The sequence below is a fragment of the Taudactylus pleione genome, unplaced genomic scaffold, assembly GCF_031769625.1.
Source record: "Taudactylus pleione unplaced genomic scaffold, aTauple2 ptg000245l, whole genome shotgun sequence".
NCBI classification, from domain to species: Eukaryota; Metazoa; Chordata; class Amphibia; order Anura; family Myobatrachidae; genus Taudactylus; species Taudactylus pleione.
The window spans coordinates 1,087,507-1,100,302 of record NW_028284647.1 but is presented as its reverse complement, the minus strand read 5'-3'; the positions used below and the strand labels follow the sequence as shown (position 1 = coordinate 1,100,302).

Genomic DNA, 12,796 nt, shown 5'->3' with positions numbered 1-12,796 from the left:
ACCAAATTGCAAACGAGAGTAGTCCCCATGCGCGTGTTGCCGGTAACACATAGTATACAGCTATAAATAAAGCCAGCATGTCATACATTATATGGGGACGGTAACCAATGGTAACATATGGTTAAAAGTTTATCATCAAGAAGGAACAACTTATTGGCTTCCTGAGCTCACGGAATGAAACATGATGACTACAATAAAATGATATCTATGTATAAAGATCGCTGTGCACTCATGACTTATCTCCTGACATCATATGTAAATGAGCGTCAATAAACGAGTTAAAACGCCAAGTCTCGCCCACTTAATTCAAGCGCAACCTCTTCCATGACAGCATCGCCCTAATATCTTGCGAAGTTCTTCATGTGACTGGCTCTGAAGGAGTAAAACTTTGCTGCATTCACAAAAAAAAAAAACAGTCCCTTGTTAATGAAACAGCATGGTGTTAAGCTTCATAAATAGACCCCCTCAGTAAGTTAAATCAACTTTACTAGATAAAGGCAGGTTATAAATGAGTCACTCTACCTCCAGCGTGTCATTTAGCCATGGAAGTACGAAATAAAATGCAATATGCGGAAACGCTATAGAAAGAGGCGGCTGGGCTCAGGTTTTTTTTTTTATCTTTGAGGAGCCTTGCAGACAATTGCTGAAGCTCCCCCATTTATCACGGCCTAATTACCAACTGCACGGGTTTTACAATCAATTCCACTCTGCGAGCGGTGAATTAAATCTGCAGCTGCCAGGGGTTCGTACGAGGCAAAGGTCGCTGCACTACACCAGCCAAGCGTGTGCCACAGTAAAAAAACACAAGCGAGAGTCGTCACAACCACCTGTAATAGCAGATCTCCCCATCTAGCTGTTCCAAAGTGCCGACACCAACCAGGAAGACATTTTTCTGCAGATGGCTCTCCCTCGTATAGGAAGCCGAGACGGAACCTCATCTGCTCTTACCTTGACGTTAGTCCTGAGTGCACAGTAGCATGCAAAAAACATTGCCGTCAGTAAGGAACATATGGACCAAAAATCGGCTCCTCGTAGCGGCACGAAGCAGCACGGAGGCACGATCCCGAGCATGTGCTAGATGGGAAGCCTCCGTATCGCTGTCAGTTTGAAAATTGCATTGATCTCTGCTTCCCTGACTTAAAAAAGAAAGAGAGCGAGAGAGCTACAGTATGTCTTAAAGGAACTCAATGAAAGCATCAGAAGTCTCTTCCCCCCTGTGTGCGAGCTGCGTCCTCTCGCCCAGAAATACAACTGCCACGGACATCCAGGATGGCAAACTTCAGCCGTCTTTTCTTCCAACCTAATTGTTATGTATTTGTATTTATTTTCTTCTTCTAGAGGCTTTATACTAAAAGGGAGGAGGTCGTCTCAGCCCGAATCATTAAGGTGAGAAACTGTCATTTAACCCGTCTTGTATCAGTGACTTGCTTTGATGTTTTTCCTTTTTTTTTCTCCTGCTAAACATTTCACAAATGTAATTAATTTTGCATGAGGAAAATGAAACAGACATCCATTCCTAAACCCCCACCTCTCTGTGCTAAGAGATATTATAGACGCTGCACAATGTGTCTTCCTTTAGCTGCTTTTAAAGCGGCAACACCCTTTTAATAACGAGTTTTGTTTCACAAAACTGTGACTAATTTCCCCTCTTCCGCTCACTGATTCTACGTTTGCTGAGGGGCAGCAGGTCGTTAACCAATTTGCATTCTCTACGAGGCAACTTCAAGTGCACTTTGCTCTGTGTCCCCTTTCCGAACCCCCTTTTGTGCCTTTTTTTTCTTCAATGACAAAAGATTCTCCAAGTGTCGGAGAAGCTTTTGTTAAGATGATTTAAAAAAAAAAAAAAACACTACACAAAGATGTTTTTTTTCGGAACAAGCGTGTTCCCTCCGAGAGCTATATTAAGTGACGAGTGACTCAGAGACACACAGAGCAAACCGAAGGCGGGAAATTGTTGAAAAGACCAGGACTCGATTAACTTTTCAAGAACTAACTCATCTTTAAGCTGCCTGAGGTGAGGCAAAGGGGTTTATTCTGAAGGATATATTTACCAAGGGTCGATTTTAATCGATTTCACATCGATCAACATCGATGTTGTCTTTCTGGGACTAAGGGCCTGATTCAGAGCCGCTCGTAAGCGGCCGCTCGTAAGCGGCCGCTCGTTCGCTCTGAGCGATGTTCGCACATGCGTATGGGTCGCAGTGCGCATGCGCCAACCAGTCATTGCGGTCGGAAATCGAGCGCTCGCAAAATAGCGAGTGCCTGCTAATTTGAGTGACAGAATGAGGCGTTTGTGGGTGGTAACAGGGGAAAGTGCTTGAAAACGGGGAGTGGTGATCCGAACGCAGGCGTGCCAAACGGTCAAAACGGGCGTTTTAAGGGTGTGCATAATTAACAAAGCAGCGTCATCGACCACGTCACTTGGTTGTTTCTTAGCCTGAACTGTTCGCATGATTGCGGTAGGAAAATCCAACCACAAGCACTGAGAGCAGTTCAGATGCCTTTCGATGTACTCGATTAATCAAATAAATAGCGGAGATGACGTAGGATGCGAGCGGCCAGGGGGCGTCTTTACAAAATAGCGAACGCATGTTTCGTTTGCTCGCTCAGACATAGAGGCGTCAACAGACCGAAAAGAGCGAGCGCTCAATTTAATAGCCGGCCCCTTTTTCGCGAGCGCAAATAGCGTCCGGCTCTGAATCAGGCCCTAAGGACTCTATTTACTACAATCCGCATTTAGGGGCATATGTGTCAAAGCTTGATGTGAGATAAAATTGTGAGATATATATCACCAACCAATCAGCTTCTAACTTACATTTTGCAGGCTGTGTTTAAGAAATGATAGTTTGGAGCTTTGATACATATGCCCCTTAAATTGCGTTTGTAGTGTGATATTACCAACTGAATTCGTATTGCGAATTCAGGCAATATCACAGGGATTTATTAAAAATCCCTTGCAGGGACAGAGCTTGCAATAAAGCTCTGTCCCCGCAAATCCCCCCTTTTTCGGAAAAACTACATTGACGAGGTGACGGGCGTACGCCGACCGGCCGCTACATCCCCCCGCGACCCCCCCCCCTTCCCGGGTCACAGTGCAGGATGGGAAACCAGCTGTCCGTAGCCACGGAGGACATCACCGGAGCACCGATCTTCACCCCTGGACTCATGTAAGATTTAAAAAAAAAAACACACACAGTAACAATACTGGAGGAGTGCTATAATGGGGTAGAATTTCTATATAACATATTATAAAAGCAGCTGTATAAAGAGATTAGTCAGACCTCTGTAAAAAACATACAAAAAAATACAAATCACAGCGCTAATCTGATATTTTTCCACAAGTATAATTTAATAACATATAAATATGTATCAATAAAATCAATATGGAGACATATAAAAAAGCATCATCCAATCCACCATGTAGAAATATTCCATGAGTTTAGATATTCCATAAGGTTAGATTGAATTCCAAGAGTGTTAGTACTCAATTGTTATAGGTTAAGGCTCTCATTCAGAGACGTACGCTAAGAGCAGAGCGCACGCTCTGAATGAGGGCCGTCCTCCATAACTATGGAGCGTCCTCGTGGACGCTCGTATAGCTGTGGGTCACCACCCACAGCCTATACGAGCGTGCAGTTTGATGGCCGCGATGGTCTTGACCATCGCGACCATCGAAACTGCGAGCCGGAGCCTGCGGTTGAGGTTTTCAACCGCAAGGCCCGGAGTGATTTTGGCTCTATCAGAGCCAAAATCACTCCCACTGACATCACTAGTGATGTCAGTGGGCCGGCTTCTGACGGTAGGCGTTCCCTTAGGAACGCCCCCGTCAGGGAGGCATGCCCCCAGCACGCCCACCAAAGGGGGCGTGCTGTCAATCAACATCGACAGCACGCCCCCTTTGATCAGACACAACGAGCGAAGGAAAGTCCTTCGCTCGTCGCATCTGGTGCATGCGCACGACGGAGCTCCCTCCGTCGTGCGCATGCTCAGTGCAGAACATCGACCCACTTGCGAGCGGACAGCCGCTCGCGAGTGGGTCTGAATCAGGCCCTAAGTCCAGACTGAATAATTACCAAGTCCAATGTCCAACATGAATGAGGGGTCCTAATTAGCAGTGCTTGCAGGCCTCTGCAATAGTCCGATCCCTTTTTCACTTTATTTTAGTAAAAATAATGTTAATAAATAGAGGCCAAAATCACACTTTAATTAACTAACGTTTAAAAAAAAAAAAAAAATTGCCTGTTAATAAATGTGTGATTTAGCCCCAGAAAGACAACATCGATGTTGATTGATTTATATCGATTTAAAATCGACCTTTAATAAATATGCCCCTGAGTTGAGAGAAATGCAGTAAAGAACAGTAACTGTGCACCTGTACACCGATAAAACAGAAAATATCCACAAACGCATTCCTTCGATTATCAGATCTGTCGTCAAGACCGAAAATCTCTGCCTCAATCTCCGGATATTGAGTAGTGTGTGCGCATTCTCAAAGTCTGCCCACATCTCCTATGTTTTCCTGATCAAAAAGATCTCTTTGCATGCAGGTTAAATACTGGCTGCTTTTGCATGTATCTCACAAATATCAGTCACCTGCAATTTAGATTTAGGGCCTGATTCAGAGCCGGTCGCTATTTGCGGTCGTTCGTTCAAAAAAAAGGGGTGGCTATTCAAATGAACCGTTCGCTCTTTGCGGTCTGTTCACGCCTCTAGGTCTGAACAAGCGAACAAAACTTGCGGTCGTTTTTTGGGAAACTACGCCCCCTGGCCGCTCGCATCCTACGTCATGTCCGCTATTTATTAGATTAATCGAGTACATCGACCAGGGTATGAACTGCTCGCTATTCTTGTGGTTGGTTTTTGCTACCACAATTTTGCGAGCAGTTCTGGCTATAAAATAACCCAGTGACGTGCTCAATGACGCTGCTGTTTTAATTATGCACACCCATAAAACGCCCGTTTTGACCTTTAAGCACGCCTGCGATCGGATCTCCACTCCCCGTTTTCAAGCACCTTCCCCTGTTACCACCCACATACGCCTCTTTCTGTCACTCAAATTATCAGGCATTCGCTATTTTGCGAGCACATGAATTTCGACCGCACTGACTGGTTCGCGCATGCGTATAACGATCCGTACGCATGCGCAGTTGGGCAAACATCGCTCGGAGCGAACGAGCGGCCGCTTACGAGCGGCTCCGAATCAGGCCCTTAATTTTGAACACCCCTCTTCCACATCTACACGTGTTACATCTGCCTCACCTGCTGGTTTTAACCAGGTGCAAAGTTACTTGCTCTTTTTTTTTCCCAGTTCAGAATTAGCCTAATTATGTCAAGGACAAGTTTAATGTGTGCCATTAACCCCTTCTTTGCTGAGGCTTTTCTCACCCCTGTCCTGAGTCCATTTTTTTCTTTTTTTTTCGGACTATGGACCTGATTCAGACCCACTTGCTAGATGCGTTCACATGCTAGATTCGTGGCTTTTCTCTCCCCTGTCCTGAGTCCAATTTTTTTTTTAGATTGCGGACTATGGCCTTGATTCAGACTCACTTGCTAGATGCGTTCACATGCTAGATTCGTATGCAAATTTCTGCAAGGCAGGCGATCGCATGGCAAGGCATTAGCAGGCCCACTGTGTCTTAGAGTGCGATCGCATTGTGTATGCAGACGCCCACCAGCCTATTCTTAAGACGCCCACTTGCGCACGTCATCTTCAGGAAGTGTATGCAACCATCGGTACATCAAGTACCATCAGAAGTGATCGCAGCGCTTGTGGTTGACCATACACTGCCGTAAGCACTGCGAGCGCTCAGTGTAAATTTCAGCCAAGTGACGTGTACTATGACGCTGCCTCTTAATTAATCACGCCTCTGGAACGGCGTTAAGACGCTCAGGCACTCCTGCGTTCGCACCTCCACTCCCCCATTTCAAGGGGCCTGCCCCTGTCACCACCCACGAATGGCTTCTCCTGTCACTCATTCTGCCAGGCAGTCTATGCGCAGTGAGCGAACGCTTCCCGATCGCTTGCACTGTTTCACGCACGCGCATTGCGATGTGTATGCATGCGCAGAATGCAAACAGTCGGCTGGCTGCTTGCGAACGCTTCCTAGTGAGCGGGACTGAATCGGGCCCTTTGTACGTTCCAACATCAATATTGGCAATTTGTTTATAAAAGTACTCACAGAAATCATACAGGTGTGTCCTCATACACCTAACGACACTATATGACAGGCACGACTGAGTCACTCCGAGAAATGTAGCATACCATCTTTGGCCCTGATTCAGAGCTGGACGCTCTGACCAGAGCGCTCGCTCTGAATCAGGGCCCTCCTCCATTAATATGGAGCGTCCTCCTGGACGCTCGTATAGCTGTGGGTCACCACCCACAGCATATACGAGCGTCCAACAAGATGGTCGCGATGGTCTTGACCATCGCGACCATCGGACTTGCGAGTGAAACCCTGTGGTCGGGTTTCTCAACCGCAAGCCCAGGAGTGATTTTGGCTCCATCAGAGCCAAAATCACTCCCACTGACATCACTAGTGATGTCAGTGGGGCCGGCTTCAGACGGTAGGCGTTCCCATAGGAACGCCTCCGTCTGGCAGGCACGCCCCCAGCACGCCCACCAAAGGGGGCGTGCTGTCAGTCACCATCGACAGCACGCCCCCTTTGATGAGACACTCCGAGCGAAGGAAAGTCCTTCGCTCCTCGGGTCTCGCGCATGCGCACGACGGAGCTCCCTCCGTCGTGCGCATGCGCAGTGGGGAACATCGACCCACTTGCGAGCGTACTGCCGCTCGCGAGTGGGTCTGAATGACCCCCTTTGTCTTTAAATTTTGCACTGTAGACACAGGGAAACACCACTCAAAATGTGAGAAGAAGCCTCGGGCACTGGATCGTAGGACTCCGTATACAGATTAATTTGCAGAAAAATTTACAAATGTCGCACATCAAATCGATCAGTGCAATCTAGCAAAGTAGTTTTGTCGCTTCCAGATGTTTTATTTACGCGGTTCTCAAAGGGTTGAATTACTGCACAGTCCCTGGGAGTGTCTAGGAGTCAGGGCACTCCTGAGATTTGATATAAAAATTATTAGAATAATACAAATAAGATATTTCTAACTTATAAACATCTTTATAGAAGTTTTGTAAAAACTTCTATAGTTAACACTCACCAGCTTTGTGGAGCTCCCTGGGACTGCAGGGAGATGAGGGATGAGACAGCAACAGCTCAGCCTCACTTCTGTATAGCCAGACACTGCTTGCAGGGCTGGGGGTGGGGGCACACCATGGGCAGTAAGCTGCACAGAAAGAGAGCTATTAGAGGCATGCCTCTGAGAGTGTGGGGGGGGGCGTGCATTGAGCACTGACGAACACCTTGGAAGTGTCATGTGACACAGTGAGTAGGGGGTGAGACAGGCTCCCAGCACTCAGGCCCATCTCCATGAGTGCCTCCACAGCCATTGAACTCACTGCACGTCACTGCTAGGAGTGTCCAGTAACATAGAGATTTTGAACTCAGGTATGGGGTTATGTCAATCAACATAGTTAATTGCCTACCTTTAACTGCTGAATGGGCAATTTTTGGCATCTTACCAGACGGCATTCGTGTAGCTTAGAGGGTACGTATATTATTTATAGCCATATCATCTATAGCTAAAAGGTGTATTCTCCAAGTGTGGATACAACTTGCTCCCCCTCCTTTTCCCCTCATTTTGGAAAAACATTTTAATCTATAATGGAATGGTTGAAGACATCATTATAAAAGGAGAGGTTTACTAAAAGATTTTTTGAATCATGGGAGAGTTACATAGATACCCTCTCCCACTCACTTAAAGAGCAGATTTGGAAGTGCTGTAGGAATGCGCTATGGTATGAAACGTGTATATTCTCCAAAACCCCCCGATTTCTCCCACTAATGACTAGATCACTGGTCGCCAACCTTAACTGAGGTGTGAGCTACTTTAGAAAAATTAAACCTCTAGAAGAGCTACTAAAATTGTAGAAAAAAAAATCTGGCTAATAACCGAACAACTGAAGGTCATTTAATGAAAATGTAAAAAAAAGTTTCATAGAAAATAACAATGCATTTAATTATTACAGTGATATTGTTGTAGTTTGTAAATAAAATATAAGCACAGGCACATTTCACTGTAAATTACTGGCTCCAAGGAGGTACGTGCAGTAGAGGTGCAAAAGATACTGTATAGGCATGGCTGCTGTGTGATTTCCTGGCAGGGCTAGATGGGAGTTACTCGTTCTGCCGTAGCGTAGACGCAATGGGTGCATAATGCTGACGCCGATATCACGACTGACATCAGGATACCAGCGTCGGCATGCCGAATGCCGGAATCCCGAACGTCCAGACACTGGTAAGTATTAGCTTTAGCCGCGGGGGTTGGTCATGTTTAGCCACCCCCGGGGGGACTTAGGATTAGGCACCCACCTGGGAGGGTTAGGGCTAGGCTACGGGGAGGGGCGGCTAGGGCTAGGCACCACTGGGGGAGGTTAGGGTCAGGCACTCCTCAGGGAGGGATAGGCTACGGGGAGGGGCGGTTAGGTTTAAACACCACTTTGGGTTAGGGTACTTGCCTGCCCTAGTCGGAATCTTCAGTGATCGGGCTTCCAGAATCTGTATATCAACAGCCTCCGGCATCTCATACCCATCCCCTGTGTACAATTGTTCTTACACTGAATGTATTTGACTTTTTCTCTCTTTTGTATTGATTATTGTCATGCAATAAATAAAAAAGTTTGTAAAAAAAAAACTGAAGAGGGGCGAGATGGAAGATGTATAGGCCGGTGAACAGATCACGGCAGCCCAGGTGAGAACTTATAAGGGCATGGATGAGGGTTTTATTGGCTTCCAAGGTCAGAATGGGGCAGATCCTAGAAATATTACGGATCGGGACTGGATGTGGGTAGAGAAAGAGAGTACAGAAGTACAGAGTTGAGGATGACACTTAGCCATTGGACTTGGTGAGTAGTGGAAAGGGAAAACAGTCCACTAAAAGCAAACCTTAGTAAATTATATAGGATATTGAATTGTTAGCCTGTACTAAGTTTGCAAGACAAAATTAATTTTACATATCCTTAATGTGACTGAGTTTTCTTTTTAGAGTATCTATTCATCATCACTTAATTTCTACAAAAGCAGGTGAATATTAACATTTTCACCTGCAATTGTAGAAATTAAGTGTCCGAGCCATTCATCAAGAAGGTAATGCAGGAGATATCACAGATACAGTATCTCCTGCTTACCTCTTTCTCCAGGAATGGCCCGCTCTCCCCATACACTAGTATCACAGATATCTCCTGCTTACCTTCCTCTCCCAGAATGGCCCACTGTCCCCATACACTAGTATCACAGATATCTCCTGCTGACCTTTCTCTCCCGGAATGGCCCACTGTCCCCATAAACTAGTATCACATATATCTCTTGCTTACCTTTCTCTCCCGGAATGGCCCACTGTCCCCATACATTAGGATCACAGATGTCTCTTACTTACCTTTCTCTCTCGGAATGGCCCACTGTCCCCATACACTAATATCACAGATATCTGGTGCTTACCTTTCTCTCCCGGAATGGCCCGCTGTCCCCATACACTAATATAGCAGATATCTCCTGCTTACCTTCCTCTCGCGGAATAGCCCGCTGTCCCCATACACTAGTATCACAGATATCTCCTGCTTACCTTTCTCTCCTGAAATGGTGTGCTGTCCTCATACACTAGTATGGGGACAAAATTCATCAAGGTCTGAAAATACAATAATTTTGGAGCTTGACTACGGGAGCATTCGTCATCTTCAGATGCTGTTTTCTCCCACAACACACTCCTTCCCTATAGGAAGGAGTCCTGGGTTGTGAAGAAATGGTACTGGCGCCATTTTCCTCATGATTTCATGGTCAGAAATAACAATTTAATTATCTTCAAAATCTCTATGGAGGGGAGACAAGTATGGCTGCCAGGCACAGACTCTGTCAGTCTGTTACACAGACACAGATTTGCAGCTATCATCATGTCATGTGATGATATTGGGGGGGGAGGAGCGGAATGGATTCACAGAGGGGCATTCCAAATAATCTCTGCTCATTACATCATGTGCCATGTGACTGTGGTTGCCATGGAGCTGCCTGAAACAATAAAATCTTGCCACAGTGATTTATATTTCAAAAACACACCTAATTTTTCATGGGATTGCTGCTTTAACACTGATTCAATGTATTCTATGTCAACTAAAATAAAATAAAATGATTCTAATGTAAATGTTAACCTGGTTGACAGGGGTAAATTTACTAAAGTGAGAGTTTTTAGAAGTGGAGAGTTTTGGTGGCCCATAGCCACCAATCCAAACTATGCTAAAGTCATAAATCTAAAATAAACTTTAAACTCTCCTGACATTAGAGAGAACCTTGTCATTCTTGTAAGCTTTGTACTATTGGAAACATGCACACTGTTCTACTCATACGAAAGTGAGGTAGTGGCTATCAGTATCAGAAATGCAGAGGTAGGGCTCCAAACTTAAGGGGTGTGGCCAGTCACCAGAGGAAGTTTGCCCAGCCACTGAAGAGGGACTTGGCCAACCATTAGACAGGACATGCAAATAACAGGGCCCTTTATAAAGGGGGAGTGCAGAACCCCTTGGACAACCCCCCTAATGACTAATCATGCATTTAAAAGTTTTCAATTAGCTTAACTATCCGATTAATTAGATGTCATTTTTGGGAGATTAAAGAAAAAAAAGGCCTCAAATTACCCCCCAATCAACTTTTTGTTAGTTTAGGCACCCCGAATTTAACTAAAACATTTTATTAATATTAAAAATAATAGTATATATCATTTAAAAAAATTTTTTTAAAAAGTGGCCTCAAAGTACAAAAAAAATAAAAATATATACCTTTTTTTTTGCATTATTTGTGTAATTCATTCAAGATTAAACGAAAAAGTTTTTTATTTATTTATTTATTTAAAAAAAATGCACAAATCAGCCATTTGAAACCATTTAAAAACCTCTAGTAATTATGCCCACTAACAGACTTCTATATGGCCCAGCTAACGAAATGATAATTTTTAGGGGGGGCCAGAATGGTCTCCCCACTTTTTCATTCTCCCAAATCGCATGAAAAAAAAAATTCTCACACCCTCACCGCGAGTAGCGTGAGTTGGAATTTCTATTTGGATTGTGGATTTCTCAGGAGCGAGCATTCATGCGAAGTGTGTGAGATTCATTAAACAAACTCCACCTAATTAGCATGCCCCCATAGTGTTCACGCTAGAGCTTATGTATTTGGATCACTCATTATTTCTTGTGATCATTTTTGTACCTACACTGTACTGTTTTTTTCTTGTGTACTCATTTCATACCGTCCTGGACCAACATTACAGGCTTTTCAAGCTTACAAACTGTTGATTGTGTCCTGCCTATTTGATCTGTATAAGCACTACCTGTCTGCTTTTTCCAGTATACTTTTCTTTTTACTTGTTATTTGAAAAATCAATCAAATAGAGGATGAAAAGATTGAAGTATCTTACAACACGGAGGTGGGGAGGTTGTGTGTTTGTTTTTGTTTTTTTTGCTGTGATAATCTTCATTTTGTACATTGTTTTGTCTTTCATTCGCTGTCCACTGTCCTTTTTGTTTTTCCTATGAAAGCACCGCTATGACAAACATTTTTTGCTGGGTCGCATATATTATTCATTGTTTTCCACCTATTTCTTTTGCAGAGAATATTAAATCATTGCTGTAAACAAGAGCAGTCACTGACAGAAATACATAATTGAAAATGTTTCAGTTTGATCTCCTCTCTTCCCAAAAGTAGCCTTTTCAGATTTATAATCATTGGAATTAAGTTATAATTACATTAAAAATTCAACTTGGACTCGCAAGAGAGTTAGTTTGCTGACCTAAATATTACACAAATCTGGATTAGCGCTTCATGTATAATTCTGGGGCTGGCACACAGAAGGCGCTGCGACTGTTTTTAAGCAACATTTCTGTGATTCTAAGCAAAAGTTCTGCCGCACAGCTGACAATCCTGACCAGCAAGACTGCAAGGTAATCAGTACTGTCAAAGGTTATTATAATTCCATTAAAATTAAAATGTTTGGCGTATCACACACCAAGAGACGGAAGCACAATACATTTTTCATACAGGACAATTCTCTGATTTCTGGAAGTCTTCAGGGACTCCTTTGGCCATCTGCAAATCTTCGAGATAGAAAGGGGCATTGGGGCCTATTCATCAAACGATAAATGGCCCGGTAACCATGCGGAATGGCTTACCAGCCCATTCATCAGCAGGGGTCCGATAGGACCACCTGATATTCAGCAAACTCCGAAAACTGAAAGTTTACAGACTTTGCTTCTGAGAACAAGCGCCATATTCTGATGGCGCTTGTTTTTGGATCCCCGCTCCTTCCTATGGGATCCCTCCGCCGCCTCCTCACTGCCAAATTAATATTATATATATATCCAGGGCCATCGAGAGGTGAACATGGCCCGGTACTGGAAAGAGGGACATGTCTGGGTAATGAGTATTATGTGGCCCGGACCGCCTCCGGGGCCTGGCTCTCCCCCTGCAGTTACGGTGTCAGGCCAGCCGTGGTCGCGTCCTCCGGCAGGCACATCTACCCTCCCGGTCGGCTCCGCCTCCGGCTATCCTCATTGACTGATACTGAGAGGGGGCGTGGCCACCTCCTCCCAGCATCAGTCAGTGAGGAGAGATGGAGCCATCTGCAGCACACGCTGACGGAGGACGAGAGCACAGAGCACAGGTAAGTTGAGGAGAGTGGAGTGA

At 44.8% G+C, this 12,796-nt stretch overlaps 1 protein-coding gene across 2 annotated transcripts in view; it reads right to left on the bottom strand.

Annotated features, from left to right (window-relative positions):
• Nucleotides 1-12,796, bottom strand: part of DLG2 (discs large MAGUK scaffold protein 2) — a 1,239,761-nt gene that overhangs the window by 1,107,875 nt on the left and 119,090 nt on the right. The window contains exon 1 of one of the 2 annotated variants that reach the window (XM_088479797.1): nt 949-1,094. The exons of the other annotated variant lie outside the window; for it this stretch is intronic. Within the exon in view, the coding sequence (XP_088335923.1) occupies nt 949-1,071 (123 nt within the window). The 5' untranslated portion in view covers nt 1,072-1,094. Of the gene's footprint in view, nt 1-948; nt 1,095-12,796 lie in introns of those variants that run through there. 2 annotated transcript variants of the gene reach the window in all.